Below are 16,158 nucleotides of genomic sequence, written 5' to 3'. Positions count from 1 at the left end.
TTTTTTTTTTCAAGGAATTGCAATAATTAATAAAAATTCACTTTTTTTGAAACAGTACTACATTTCACTTTGTTTTATTTTCTTTCGCGTATAATACATGTCGTGCATTAGCACAGATATACAATTCCTTTATCAACAATTCATCATAGCACATTAGCACTCTAAATCCCCAACCCTTCAATTATATGCATATTTTTTGGGGACTATCCCACAAACAATTTCCACTCCCCTAATCATCAAAAAAAAAAAAAAAATTGTATAGCACGCCATTGGCGCGACTGGCCTCACCGAATAGGTACTTGCAAAAGATCAAAAATAGACCTATAACACTAACTACGTAACCCCTATAACACATAACATGTACAACACGCTAATCATCAAAAAAAAAAAAAAATGTACAACACGCTATTTGCGCGACTGGCCTCACCGAATAGCTACTTGCAAAAGATAAAAATATAGTGGTTGCAAAAGAACAGTCTCTCCTATAACCCTCAACTAACATGGTTACCTCTATATAACTGATAAAATAACTCTCATAATAGTTGTACACATGCACGGTGTTATAATTGTCAGTTACCATATCAAAATCAACTTCCCGTATTTTTTGAAAAATAATTTTTGTCATTAGATTTATTTTTAATTTCATTCTGTAAAATAAATATTCCGTGCATTGCACGAGTACGTACACTCTAGTTAATGACAATTGAAAAGGACTTTGAGAAATGGCTTTATGCTTTTAATAATGAACATTTTATGTGGTTACATTAATATTGGACTACTAGGTTAGCCCCGTGCGATGCACGGTTTTAAAATAATAAATGAATTATAGACTCTTTAGCATATGTTGAGAGAAAACAACTACTTCTTCTATAATACTCTTTAATTAAATTAAATATGAAAATACAATTTTCAAAAATTCATTATTTTCGTATTTAATTAGGAAGAATCAATTAAACTATATTATTAACTATTTTTAACAACTATTTGTAAATAATAAAATAGTGTAATATGCGTAGAAAACCTAAAATTTAAAATTCAATTTGAATTTAATTTTCAAAACAATGTTAAATAGGGTAGCTCAAAAAGAAAAGAAAAAAAAACATTATGACATCATCCTTGCATTTTGGCGGGAAAAAAATTAAATAACAGAGTAACACATAAGCAGTGATGACGTCAGCGGTTGTTACTTTAGTAATATTTATAGATTATATATTATCTCCGTTCCTAAAAGTTCATTACACTCACTATTTTAACGAACTTTAATGAGATTCTATAACCATTAATATCTCTAATTTTGTTTTTTTTTTATAAAAAAAGAAACATTGATATAAAAAATAAATTTCGGTCGAGATGAGCAGACGGTTGTTTGTACACTGGGGTGTACACCTAGATTAAAGCGGAATGAACATCGTATATAGTTATAAAGAACATCATGAATTTATAAAAGAACATATCACTGAAATACAAAGAACATAGTAATTTCTGATAAATTGTATTTAAAAAAGGTAAAAGATAAAAACTAATTGAGTTTTACCAAAAAATTTAATTTAATGTCAAATCATTTCAAAATGCTTAGATATCAGAATTTCTCTATCCAAAATTATTTTCTTTTTTATTTTTTTATTTTTTTGAAAGAAAAATTATTTTCACTCATATATAATTCAAAATTTCATTTTTAAATTTCAAAAATTCAAAATTTAAGAACATATTATTCAAGTAAAAAGAGCATACTTAATTTATAGAAGTATACCTTAAAGAATATTGTTTGTAATATAAAGAACATAAAGTTAGGACTCAAAAAACATATTGATTAGACTCCAAAACATATTTCAATCCATTTAAAATTATGATAAAAGAACATTCATTAGAATACGAAGAACATCATCTTCAACATTTGAAATTTTTACCAAAACAGAAAAATAGATAATAAAAATAAAATAAATAAATAAATAATTAAAAAAAAAATTGAAAAATACCTTCTCTTCAACAATGAATTCGTCAATTACATCTTTCAATTAAAAGATTCATATGGGAGTGATAAAAGAGCGATTTCCGTAAATAATGCTAAAATAAAAAATAATTCCGTATATATGTCAGTTTTAAAACTATTTCTCGTGATACCGTACACGTAGGATTAGTGTAGGGTTGTAAAATCTGAGGCTATAAACCGCTAATAACAATAGCGGATTTTAAAAAAGAACCGCTAATGTCATTAGCGGTTCATTTATTAAAACTGCTAATATCATTAGCGGTTTATACTTAAAATGCTCAGTAACTTATTAGGCTTAATGGTATTAGCGGTTCTATATGAAGAACCTCTAATGGTATTAGCGGTTCTATTTGAAGAACCTCTAAACATTACAAGTTCTTCAAATAGAACCGCTAATGGTATTAGAGGTTCTATTTGAAGAACCTCTAACACCATTAGCGGTTCTAATTTGTGTAGAACTGCAATCTTTATTAGCGGTTTATTAATAGCCAAAAAACGAACTAAAAATCCGAGCCTACGTGAACGGTATGGTGGGAAATATTTTTTAAAGCAACGTATACACGGAATTATTTTTTATTTTAGCATTATTTACGGAAATCGCTCGTGATAAAATCAACTCAGGAATAACCTTAAATCACTTTGAAATCCAAAATTTATCATGGCTTTTCTCTATAAAAATTCCATTTCACTCTTTTAACCAAAAAAATCTATTAACCTATACTAAAAGCAAATCCATCTATAACACTTGTCATTACCTTGTGAAAAATTTTCCCGCCCTTTTCACTTATCTCTTTTTTTTTTTTTTTTTTTTTTTGCAAAATCTTTTTTTTAAAAAAAATCCTATTTTCTATATATACCTAAATAAAACATTGCTGAATATATTTTATATACCTTATATTTTGATTGTAAAAAATATTTAACAATCGTGCATTATTGCACGGGATTTTAACCTAGTAAAATTCTATATACCAAAAGTAATATAGAATGTAAATAATAAATCAACTTCATAAATCAAGGAATATATAACAAATCAATCCCTTAAATCAAGGAGGGAATCGTTTTGATTTTTTTTCCTCACTCGTGTACTTTGTAATTGCACACGATGTTCTTTCTGCGTTTATATAACTCTTGTATTCAATGCGGGTGTACCAAGAGCATGGTAAGCCCGGGTGTATGATGAGAATTTCACGAGATGAATCAAACAACTTCTCACACGACTATTCTTGAAATATGTAATAGTGTCAAGATATTTTAGGAACCGAGGTAATAGTTTATTTAAGCACATGTTACCATCACTCGAGAGTTATCAAATTTTCAAGGAATGAAGGCGTTATTAGATTGGACTAAATTTTGATTCTTTGTCTCTTTATCCTTATCTATATATTATACTAAAAGACAAGCGCCTCAATGTGAGGATGACAAATGTCACTCTCTTATTGGCTTATCTTATGTATAAAATATATCTATATAATTACTGTTTACATATTTAAGCATAGTTATTTTTGTTAAACTTCAAACAATAAAAGCAAGTTTCTATACATGCATACGATTTTCATGATTTCCTAACATAAATATTGATTTAATTTTTTATAATAAATATATACTTTCCAATACTACAGATAATCCATAAAATCTTTCCAATCTTTATTTATAGTTAAGTTAAAGAATAATAACTAATTTGAAGCAATATGATTAAAGTGGCATAATTAAGGAAACAAATATTTCGTATTTTGAAAGGCTAATATTGTTTTTTTTTTTTTTTGAAAATTAAATGAAATCGATAATATTTAGTTTGACGTCAATTATGAAATCAATACAAACATTTTAAAAAAATCAGATGTACAATAAAATATTGTGCACCTATTATAAAAGCTACCCTGTAATCTATCTATATATTATACTAAAAGACAAGCGCCTCAATGTGAGGATGACAAATGTCACTCTCTCATTGGCTTATCTTATGTATAAAATATATCTATATAATTACTGTTTACATGTTTAAACATAATTATTTTTGTTAAACTTCAAACAATAAAAGCAAGTTTCTATATATGCATAAGATTTTCATGATTTCCTAACATAAATATTGATTTAATTTTTTATAATAAATATATACTTTCCAATACTACAAATAATCCATAAAATCTTTCCAATCTTTATTTATAGTTAAGTTAAAGAATAATAACTAATTTGAAGCAATATGATTAAAGTGGCATAATTAAGGAAACAAATATTTCGTATTTTGAAAGGCTAATATTGTTTTTTTTTAATGAAAATTAAATGAAATTGATAACACAAAGTTTTATATGCGGCTGGCCGCACCGTACAGCAAGCCACATTTTTTTTTATATTTTCTCTCTCCTCTCTCTCCTCTACCTTCCTCCATTTTCTCTTCCTAACTTTCTCTCTCTAACCATCAATGGCCGAGCTAGGTCTTCCGCCGCCGTCAGGTTCATCGTCTCCGTCCAGATCTCCTCGAAGCTCCAAGCCAGATCGTCGCCACCGTCTTCGTTTCGTCGTCGTCGAAGCTCCTCGAACTCCAAACCAACTCAAACATTCGTCGTCGTCTTCATATTTGCCGGCGAAATCAGCCAAAGACCTCCACCTCCGTCGTCGTCCTGTTAGTTGATTGCTGGTGGAGTCGAGCAATTGCAAAATCTCAGTTAATTGCTCTTATCTACTGTAAATTGATTCATTCTACTGTATTTTGTTAATTGATTCATTCTATTGTATTTTGTTAATTGATTTTCATTCAAACCAACGATTGCTTCCTTTATCATCTGCAACATTTCTTATATAAATTTGTTCTATGCAAAATTGATTTAAATTGATACTTGAAAGTTTCGTTATTTTGGTTTGATTTGGATGAATTTGTGGTCCTTGTTTTGTTGTTGTGGGTGTTTATTTCAGGGGTTACTAGGTCGGGGTTACTTAAGCAATTACTAAGGGTTACTAGGTCGGTTAGGGGTTACAAGTTAGGAGTTACTAGGTCGGTTAGGGGTTACTTGGGGTTACTAGGTTAGGGGTTACTAAGTCGGTTAGGGGTTACTTGGGGTTGCTAGGTTAGGGGTTACTAGGTCGGTTAGGGGTTACTTGGGGTTACTAGGTTAGGGGTTACTAGGTCGGTTAGGGGTTACTTGGGGTTGCTAGGTTAGGGGTTACTAGGTCGGTTAGGGGTTACTTGGGGTTACTAGGTTAGGGGTTACTAGGTCGGTTAGGGGTTACTTGGGGTTACTAGGTTAGGAGTTACTTGGGGTTACTATGGGTTACTATGTTAGGGGTTACTAGGGGTTACCAGGTCAGTCGGGGGTTACTTGGTCAGGGGTTACTAAGTCAGTCAGGGGTTACTTTGTCTGGGGAGTTACTAGAGGGGTTACTTAAATGGGGTTACTAGAAGGGTTACTGATATAGCACCTTGCCGCACCGTGCGGCCAGCCACACCAGAAACGCGCTGAATTGATAATATTTAGTTTGACGTCAATTATGAAATCAATACAAACATTTTAAAAAAATCAGATGTACAATAAAATATTTTGCACCTATTATAAAAGATACCCTGTAATGAAAGTTATTTATGCTTTATTGATAAAAGTTACCCAAAATAATGTAAAAGTTTTTGATACAAAAGTTTTTGATAAAGATACAAAATAGTGTAAAAATTACTTTTATTGTTTGTTGTACTCCTTGACAAATACTGAATGCTGAGCCGAAGGAAAAAAATACATAATCTTGAACATAAATTTAATTTTAACCGGCCTTTCATTTTCTATACAATGCCTTTTACAATGACCTTTTGTTTTTCTTGCATAAAAAAAATTTTTAAAAAAAAAATGAACCAATAACCAATCTAAACAAGAGGAATAAAAGTTAAATTGAATTAGACATTTGACGGAAAAGGGATAGATATAAAATGTATTATAACTATTACTCATGTTTTAAATTGTAATATTCATATTAACAATACAATTACTTATGAATTTTTTTTTTTTAGAAAAACTAACATTTTGATTTAAAAATCGTGCATTGCTCATGTACTATACTAGATATACAACAATCATGTGCAATAATTTATGTTGTTTTATACATAATAATACTTTTAACTATAATAGTATGTGTATATAATATAATATTTTTTATAATATAAAAAAATATACGTATATAATATAATATTTTATAACACGTGTCCTCCATACCAAGTGTAGTCCCAATCACCACTACACCAATTGGTTGTTGGTGTAGTGGTGATTGAGACTACACTTGGTAGGGAGGACCTGTATGCTCCTCTGCAACAACAATCGGAAGGGGAGTGGAACCTAATAACCTAGAACTGATCCTCAAATCTGGATTAGCCCAAAGGGTGAATCGGATAGAACACCCAAAACTCAATGCATATATGACGGGAATTAACTTATCCTTTATCTATCTTATACAAAACTCCAAAGTCTATTTTTTTTTTTCAAAATATGATAATAACATTTGTAAATTTTTGTTAATATGAAAGATATAAACCTATCAAAATGTATATATAGTTAAATTGTTTAATAACTTATATCGAATGCGTAGTTTTATTAAAATTATTTGCATGTAATCATTAAATGTGTTGGATGTTGTGTAGCTATGCAATGTCCAAAACTTTAGTTGAGCGACTTTGATTTAGTGATTGTGCGGTAAAAAGATATTGACTTCGATCTTGAAACCTAATAGTCTAATAAATTCTAAATAGAAAAATTAAAACAAAAGGAAATGAAAATAGTAAATGGCTTTAAATATTGAAATAAACATAACCTTTTAAATCAATTTAGCGAATTCAAGAGACAATTTTAAGGCATTTATTATTAAATGGGGGAAAATATATGTAAAAAGAACATTTTAGATATATAAATGGGGGAGTACTAAATACAGGAAGAATTTTACCTAAATGCAGAATAAGTTAATTTTTAAAAAATGATTATATTTCAATTTTGCCCTTGTTTTTATTTAATTCTTTACACTCTTAACAATATAATCATCCCTACCGTTATTTAACCTTTTATCCTATGTAATATTCAATACTATACAAAATGATGGACAATAATGAAGTGCACTATGACGATTTGTTTGAGGTATGAAAATTATGTGTTTTATTTTTTTTTTCCCCGTAAAATCTAATTTATAGATGACCAATCAAACAAAATAAAATTTCCATATTATACAATTCTATTCTAGGACATGTCAGGGTGTCGGGATGTGTTTTCGGGGATCAACGATACCCCCGGATCAGAATTCCGGGGGTCAACAGTACCCCCTGGATAAAATTTCTGGGGGTCAACAATACCCCCCAGATCAGATTTCCAGGGGTCAACAATACCCCCCGGATAAGATTTCCGGGGGTCAATATTAATCCCGAAAAAAAAGAACGAAATATTATACAATAAGAACAAAATTACACATATAAATTACCTTAGATGGGAGGAAAAATGAATGTGAAATTTGTGGGATTAGCAAAAAATTTCGGGATTAGCAAAATGTCGTGGGATTAGCAGAGGTAGATCGTAGAAATGGAGAATTTTTTAAGTTGAATTTTACGTTCAAGTTAAAATGATATATTGAGTTCTAAAAATTGAATAAGGGTATTTTAGTCTTTTATTATTTTCATATAAATAAATAATTCCTGCATTTAGGTTATTTTGTATTGCATTTAGTACTTGTGATATAAATGTCCATGCACTATTATAAGAGTTTTGTTAACCTTTTTATAATTAAGGTAGGCATAAATCTTAGTAATATATACTCCGTATATTTTATTTATATAAAATTATCAGTATCCATACCTATATACGAAGTATTTGTGTCGTATACTATATTTAATCAGTTGTTGGTTATATATATGACTATTATATAATACATAGTTTTTGGCACAATGCTTAACTTAGGAAAATATATGTTCTGGTAGGTCAAATATAAGGTTATTATTGTGTCTATAGATTTAATGAGTGCAACGGGTAAATAAAACATGTATATATTAGATTGATTGTAGCTACTGATGCGGATGGTATGATAAGAAAATTTTAGTTTTTTCTCAACGGGAGATATAAATAAATTAGTCCACTTCTTATATAGCTATGTGGAGTATTATTCAATTATTTTTCAATTAATAAAATAACATTATAAAAAATTAAAAGAAATTCAAATAACATAAAATACTATTCAAATAACGTTCCTTTAATTTTATTTTTTTTATTGACCATTAGTACAAGTCCTTTAATAGTAAATGAATTACCTTTGTTTTTATTTTTCCTACGGGTTTAATAATTTGATTTATAATCCGTGCATCGCACGGGCACTATGCTAGTTTGTACACTATTCTTTAATATTATGTCATTTAATTTGTATTAACTAGAGTGTACCCGTGCAAAATGCACGAGATATATATTTTATAGAAAGATATTACAAAGATCTAATAACAAAAATATATTTTAAATACGTGAAGTTATTTGTGATATAGTAACTTGCTCTTTTACGTGGCTGAATACACCGTGTAGCTAGCTATTATGGAAGTTATTTTGTCAATGTTATAGGGATTATTCAGTCAATATTTTAAGGGTTACTCGTTCAGCTATATAGTTGTTATCCCGTTAGTGTTATAAGGATTGTGCGTTTTGTGTTATAGGGGGTTACTCTGTCAATATTATAATGGGTTATTCCAGTGCCACTGCTGGGTTGTCGGAAAAAAAAAAAAAAAAGAACGTGTTGTCGCACTTAAAACATTATGTATATATTTTTTTTCCGATGATTATTGAATTAATAATAAGGTAGTTAGTTGATTTTAAAAAATATAAATAAACAATTAGAAGAATTTTTAAAAAGGAAAATAGTGGAACTTATGGTGGCGATATTATTTAAAAAAAGACAACGTAGGTAGTTTTTTTGGAGGGTTTTTTTTTTTTTTTTTAAAAGACAGGTGGAAGTTATTTATAGGGCAAAAAAAAAGGAAAAAAAAAAAAAGGGAGTGAATGAGAATTGAGAGATTAAGTTTTGGAGTGTTGTGGTTAAAAGTTGGAAAAATGACTCTTAAATTATAATATAGATTGATGTGTACTTTTTTAATACGAATTTTGCAAAAAAAAAATAATAATAATAATAAATAAATAAATTGTGAATTTAAAATATTCAAGCGAGTTTTTTGTATAACTAACTAGTCACACTTCCCTCAAAAAAAAAAAAAAAAAAAAATAACTAACTGGTCACACCGTGTGGCCACTTGTAAAAAAATTAAGTAACACCTATAACACTGACAAAGTAACCCCAATTATACTAATGGATTAATCCTTATTATATTTATTAACCTCTACAAGCCTATAACACTGACAAGTAACTCTTATATTACCAACTAAGTAACCCCTACAACCCGAATCAAGTAACATGATTATATGTAATCTCACGTACAAAGTACACATATTATTCAAGTGGTGTATGTAAAATAGTGCAATTATCGAAGTTTTATATATATATCAATCAATTAACCTATCAATCAATTAACCTATACTGAAAGCGAACCTAAAGTGACACTTGTTACGATGTTATAAAAAAATTTCCAGCCTTTTTTTCTTTCCTTTTTTTTTGGCCAAATTTTAATGACTTCCATTTTATAACCTACCATAATACTTATTTCCATTTTGACAACACATTTGATCCAATCATACTCAATTATTTTTTTTTTTCTTTTTCAACATAAATTTTATATACTATAAATCTTTTAGTTACAAATATACTAACATAGTTGAAAATTAAGGTATTGACATATATTATCATCTAAGATTATCATAATATTATTATAATTTTTTTCCTCCAACTTAAAATTTATTTTAATTAAAAATAGGAATAATAATTTTGGTTGGATAATTTGTATAAATCTTACAAATATACATAACGTTTATATGAACAACTTAACAAAATCATTTTATAATATTATACTCCTCCATTTTTTATAAGTTATGGCTGGATTTGCACATTTGTTGAGACAACCATCAATATATTTAATTAGAGACTATTATCTTGTTACAAATATTTTTTTTTTGGATAAATTTGTTGAATTAACACCATTCTTTATAAATTTTGTTGTAAAGTTTAATTATGACCGTGCATAGCACGGGATATAACCTAGTATAATATATATATATATATATATATATATATATATATATATATATATATATATATATATATATATATATATATATATATATATATATATATATATATAAATGATAAAACAATAATTAAACGTTGAATTAAAATAACAATCGATTGTAGCTTAGGAATTCTAAGTTAATCTTAAGCGAACAAGTGTTGTTACAAATTTAATGGAGCACATTAAACCTAGTAAAACATAAGATAATCAACCTTAAAAAAATCATAGTGCCAAATTGCCTATAATTCCAAAGTAGGCATCATATGCTAAGTAATGATACTCCACACAAATGAAGCCTACTTTTTCTTTTTATCTAACTAGAAAAGAAGAAAACTACTTTCATAGTCTTTATTTATTATTGGAAATCTACCCTACCATTTCCATACTCCAATTGGCTATTTTGCCTCTTTATTAATCAAGACAAAATGTTAATTACATTGAGAAGAACCTTAGACAGTTGAATGGAACTATCCATCCAACTTGTACTCCTAATTAAGTGGGCTGTGGGCATAAGATTATAAGAAGTCTAATCGTCTTTTCATCTACCAAGTGAGGAACACATGCGTAATTTGCTACATAAAGTCAAAGGCAAGTTGTATAAAGTCATTGGACAGTCGTAAAAAGTACAAAATTATTGGCCAAGATTTTGCACATATTTACATAATATGCCACCGGATTAACAAAATTTCGTTAACAAGGCATGTATTTGCCGGCAGAATACTACACTCCCCCAGTCCCCCCTCCCCCTCAGCCCCTCCGGTATTTTGGCTGCTATCCTAGCCGAATATCCATAGAACAGTTAATAAAAGAGGCATAACATGAAGTAACTGAAATTGCAAAGTTTTTCTAAAAGTGTCACTTAATTAAACATTATAATCAGCATCAATATACTCAAGTAGAAAATCAATTGCTATAGAGCCAATACTCTGCAGCAAATACTAATATTATATGAAACACTCATACTCAAATAATATAACAGCTTTATTTAAAACCATGATTTTCAGTCGTTGATAAAATGACAGTCCAGTTCCAGGGTCTGGGGCACCGAAAATTACTCCCAAGACTCGAACTTTGTAGACTCAGATGAGTATTTCCATCTGTTTAGTGCTTGCACTTCTGTTATGGTTGCTGCTGATATAAAAGTGATCATAGTTAAAAACTGATGGCAGAACAGAATATGAAGCAGTAGAAATCGGTTTTCCAGCTTTTTCAAGGCTGGGCATCCCAACATTCCTAAGAATTTCCGGCTTTAAGATTCTTCCTCATTCGTTTGACTGTTTCTCACAAATGATTCAGTCACAGCCACATTAAATAATAGATTAACATAGTTATGGTCTCAAAACTCCAACAGTTAGTGGTAAAACATAATGTTAATAACATATTCACTTTAAATAATTCGATACCAATTCAAAATATGAATGGTCATTGCACCAGTTAACACAAAGAGTCACCAGTTAATGTCAAATTGGCTATTCAACAAGTTTAAGGTTGGAATTATATATTGTGGAGAGGTAGCAGAATCCCAGACTACAAAGTTAGCACTTAGCAGAGCCTGAACCAATTTAAACATCAGCAATTTATGGGAACTGGAGAATTGACAGAAGGGTTAAAAAGACAGATAAACAGCAAACAAGTCTCTGCAACTTTTGCCTTTGGCATATTGATAAAACTATAAAAGTAAAATACCAAGAACACTCCAGAAGCATATTTACTTAATCTTGCAAAAGTATCTAGGCAAAACTGTCGAATTCACACAGTAGACAATGCTGCATCATTGCATAGTTTATGTTCTTTCAGCAGAACACCCTTTAATTCCTAACATTACAAAAGTAAAGCAATTAACATTCATGAATCAGATAGTAAAAACACTGAAACAATAAAATCCAAATTAATCTATTAACATGATATTTCCAAAGCTGTCAGGAAAATCAGCTTAATCGGACCAGGTGTTAATTTTTCTGAGCTACATCAGCAAAGACCAAAGGCCAATTTGTTCATTTCTTTTCTGTCAGTAACTCTGAGGAGAATTCATCTTGCTGAGGGATAATTTTTCAAAAGGCTTGGAGAGGTAATTGTGTTTTTGAGCTGATAGTTCTTGAGCAACATAACGCATAGTGGGCCGTGAGTCTGGTTCTGAACTCGCGCATAACAGAGCTAATGTGAATACAATCACCACTTCGTCTGCTAAACGCGTTGTAGGTGGTGATAGGCGTTGGTCCAAAATGTCTTTAAGTAGCATATCAGGCCTGCTATCTGAAGATGATAAAGAAGACAGCAAGTCTCCCGGATGCTTCCCCATCAAAACTTCCAATGCCACAACTCCATAGCTATAAACATCACACTTTTCAGTCACCCTCATTGTCAGAGCCAGCTCTGCCAATTATGAACAAATAAAAGAAAAATTACATTATTTTGAGTACTGGGAGAGAAAAACTCAAACAAAACACTAATTATGAGGACAGAAAGCATGATGATCTACAACAAATCGTGTCTACAACTAGGATTATAAAGACGAGGATCAGACGTACCAGGGGCCATATAGCCATAAGCTCCAGCAATTGCAGTCCAGTAAGATGTATCTGATTTAAGAAGCTTTGCAGTACCAAAATCTGATAGCCGAGGCTCAAATTCATTATCAATTAAGACATTATTTAAGGATATGTCACGGTGAACAATGGAAGGGGTACAATCATGGTGCAAGTAAGCAACTGCATGTGCCAACCCTCGCACAATATTCACTCTTCTTTCCCAGCCTAATTCCATTTTGTCTTGTGCATCATACAACACTTCCCTCAAATTACCCCTTTCAATGTAGTCATATACCAAGTACATGGATCGTCCTTTGGAGCAATACCCGTACAATTTGATGATATTCCGATGCCTGACCTGTGTCAATGCCTTGACCTCGTTCATGAAACTATGTCGACTTGTTGAGGAGATGTCACTACATTCTTCCATGTGGAGCTTCTTAACAGCAACTATGTGACCTGATGGCAAAGATGCCTTATACACATTACCAAAACCTCCTTTCCCAATGCAGTAAAACTCACTGAAATCATCAGTCGCCTTTTGAATATCTGTAAATGTAAATCTTTCTTCAGTCTCCCATATCAATGATTCGGATTCATCAACCTCCAAAACTCCACTCTCTGCACCATGCTTGTTATTATTCTGGCAACGCAGTAAATAAGCAATACCTACCCCAAGAAACAAAAGAGAAACAGCTGGTACGACAACTGCAATTATAATCTTTATGTGAGTATCAAGATTACCACAAGGGGATAGTCCTGTTGCATTTCCGCAAAGACCAGGATTTCCCACGTATATTCCTTTTTGAAAAAATTCATCCCTAGGAACTGAACCTGATAAACTGTTGTAGGAAAGATCAAAGGACTTAAGACTATACATGTTTGATAATGAGTGTGGGATACCCCCAGTGAGATAATTGTGAGAGAGATTAAACATTGTCAAAGTTTTGAGCTTGCCGAGGTTTTGAGGAATTTGACCTGAGAAAGAATTACTACTAAGATCCAGAAGGTACTGAAGTTCATTCAAGTTGCCGAGTTCAATTGGTATATTTCCATGCAAGTTATTGTGACTCAGGTTTAAGCTCAGTAATCGTACACAATTTCCAAGCTCAATAGGAAATTCTCCAGAGATATTGTTTGCTGATAAATCAAGATACTGAAGAGACTTCAATTTTCCTATTGTTCGTGGAATATGCCCTATCAAGTGATTATTGCTCAAGTTAAGGTTGTACAGCTTGCTTAAATTACCAAGTTCATCTGGAATTTTCCCACTCAAATGATTTGAGCCAAGAGTTAGAACACCCAACCGTGATAGTTTCCCAAGCTCAGTTGGTATTCCCCCTGAAAGTTTGTTTTCCCCCAACCGAAGATCTGTCAGATTCTTACATTCTCCCCACTTGGGAGAGATCTTGCCAACAAACTGGTTGTCATTCATGCTGATATAATAGAGCTCGGGATGGATACCGAATGCATCAGATATACTACCGTTGAACTCATTTTCTTCCAACCGGACTCTAGTTAATCTTGAGCAGTTCCTCAAGCAATCCGGAAGGCCACCAGTAAAACTATTATTATTAGCTGTCAAGTACTCAAGCTTAAAACCATTACATAAGCCAGGAGGAAGATTACCTGAGAAATTGTTATTTGTAAAGCTAACAGCAGTAAGGGAAAGAAAATCCTCACCAAATTTTGGAGGGATTTTCCCAACCAAATTATTTTGGGCGACGGAGAAGTCTTTTAGGTTCCGAAGATTAGAAAGGGTATCTGGCAATTCCCCTTTCAGCTGATTGTTATTGAGATTAAGAACAGTTAATGAGGTTAGGTTTCCAATTTCTGATGGGATTGTTCCAGTAAGTTGGTTTTTGAAAAGGCTGAGGGCAGAAAGATTGCCTAAGTTCCCAATGGTTGGAGGGATTGGACCTGAAAGTTTGTTTGTTGAAAAGTCCAGCTTCAGCAAGTCTTTCAGGTTTCCTATCTCTGACGGTATGGAACCGCTAAAACTGTTTTGGTAGAGAAGAAGATACTTAAGCTTTGTCAGTTGGCCTATTTCTGGAGGGATAATCCCACTAAAATTATTTCTATAAAGTTGCAAGGAAGTTAACTTTGTCCAGTTGGTCAAAAAATATGGGGGGACTTCACCATACATGTTATTTACAAATAACTCAATTTTAGATATGTTTTTGAGATTTGTCAAGGACAATGGTATCTCCCCACTAAGTGAATTATTAGAAAGAAGCAGCTCGGTAAGATTAGTACATGACCCAAGTTTGGAAGGAATTGTAGAATTCAATCTATTTGAATTAAGATAAAGGGTTTCAAGGTTATCAAGGTTTCCTATAGAAGATGGAATTCCCCCAGTGAGTAAGTTTTGGTTTAGGTGCAGAACTTTGAGCCTAGAAATGGACCCAATGCTATCAGGAATTGAACCATTAAGCCGGTTAATGCTCAGTTCAATGTGATACAGATTGGAGAGCTCGGAAATCTTAGGTGATATTGGTCCTGTGAACAAGTTATTACTAAGGTTAATGTATTTAAGTTTAGGAAGACTGCGGTAAAACAATGCTGGTATCGATCCACTGAATTTATTATTTGCCAGAGAAAGTTCGGTCAAGTTCCTGCACCTTAAAATAAAGCTTGGGAACTCTCCATCTAATTCATTCAACAACAACTGTAAGGTTGATAACACAGGCATGGTATTGAACATAGACCAGTTAGGGCTTGTAAGCTTATTTCTACCCAAGTATAGGAGCCTTAGCTTCCCTAACTTACTAAGTTGGACAGGAATTTTATTGCCTATACTGTTATTATACAGGACAAGAGAGTCAAGTTGAGACAACTGACCTATTTCCGGAGGAATAAACCCATCAAACATGTTGTTTCCCAGGTCCAACTTAGTGAGCTTGGAGAGCTTACCAATGCTTGGTGGGATTTGACCTTTCAGATTGTTTTTCACGAGAACAAATCTTGTAATATTGGGAAATGCACTGAAATTGAAGCTGGTGAGGGTGCCGGCAAGGCCTCTGTTGGATAAGACAATACGGGTGATGGATGTAAGATTGTTGCAAAAAATGCCAGTCCAATTGCATGGGTTTGGATTTTCGGAAACATTCCATGATGTGAGATTAGACGACTCAGACAAGGAATTTTTCCAGCTGAGAAGTGCTTGTGCCTCTGTAAGAGTTGCTGCTGATATCGAAGTGATCTGCATTAAAAGCAGAAGACAGGTGAGAATCCAGCGAAACATAAGAATAAGATAACACGGAGCAGGAGATTTATCAGAATTTTCCATGGCTGGGTATTCCAAGGACTACTTCTAAGAACTTTCAGAGGATTTCCTGCCCTAAAATACAGAACTTTGTGCAGCTGACTTCTTAGATTCAATCAATTCACTCACACTCATTTGAATGGTTAATACATCTGATTCAGTGGCGGGCACATTAGAAATACTAATTACGCGCTGTCATTCATAT

General features: G+C 31.8%; 1 protein-coding gene across 1 annotated transcript; it reads right to left on the bottom strand.

The window, feature by feature from the left end:
- Positions 1–11,952: 11,952 nt before the first annotated feature.
- Positions 11,953–15,977, bottom strand: LOC145625318 (uncharacterized). The gene is made up of 2 exons (XM_081678377.1): positions 12,689–15,977; positions 11,953–12,533 (listed from the first exon to the last, which is right to left on the bottom strand). The coding sequence occupies exons 1-2, from the start codon at positions 15,975–15,977 to the stop codon at positions 12,169–12,171; spliced, it is 3,654 nt and encodes a 1,217-aa protein (XP_081534503.1). The 3' UTR covers positions 11,953–12,168.
- Between the last annotated feature and the right edge of the window lie 181 nt (positions 15,978–16,158).

This window comes from Chenopodium album, chromosome 3, assembly GCF_948465745.1.
Source record: "Chenopodium album chromosome 3, dcCheAlbu1.1, whole genome shotgun sequence".
Lineage (NCBI taxonomy): Eukaryota > Viridiplantae > Streptophyta > Magnoliopsida > Caryophyllales > Amaranthaceae > Chenopodium > Chenopodium album.
This window is presented reverse-complemented; position numbering and strand designations above follow the sequence as displayed.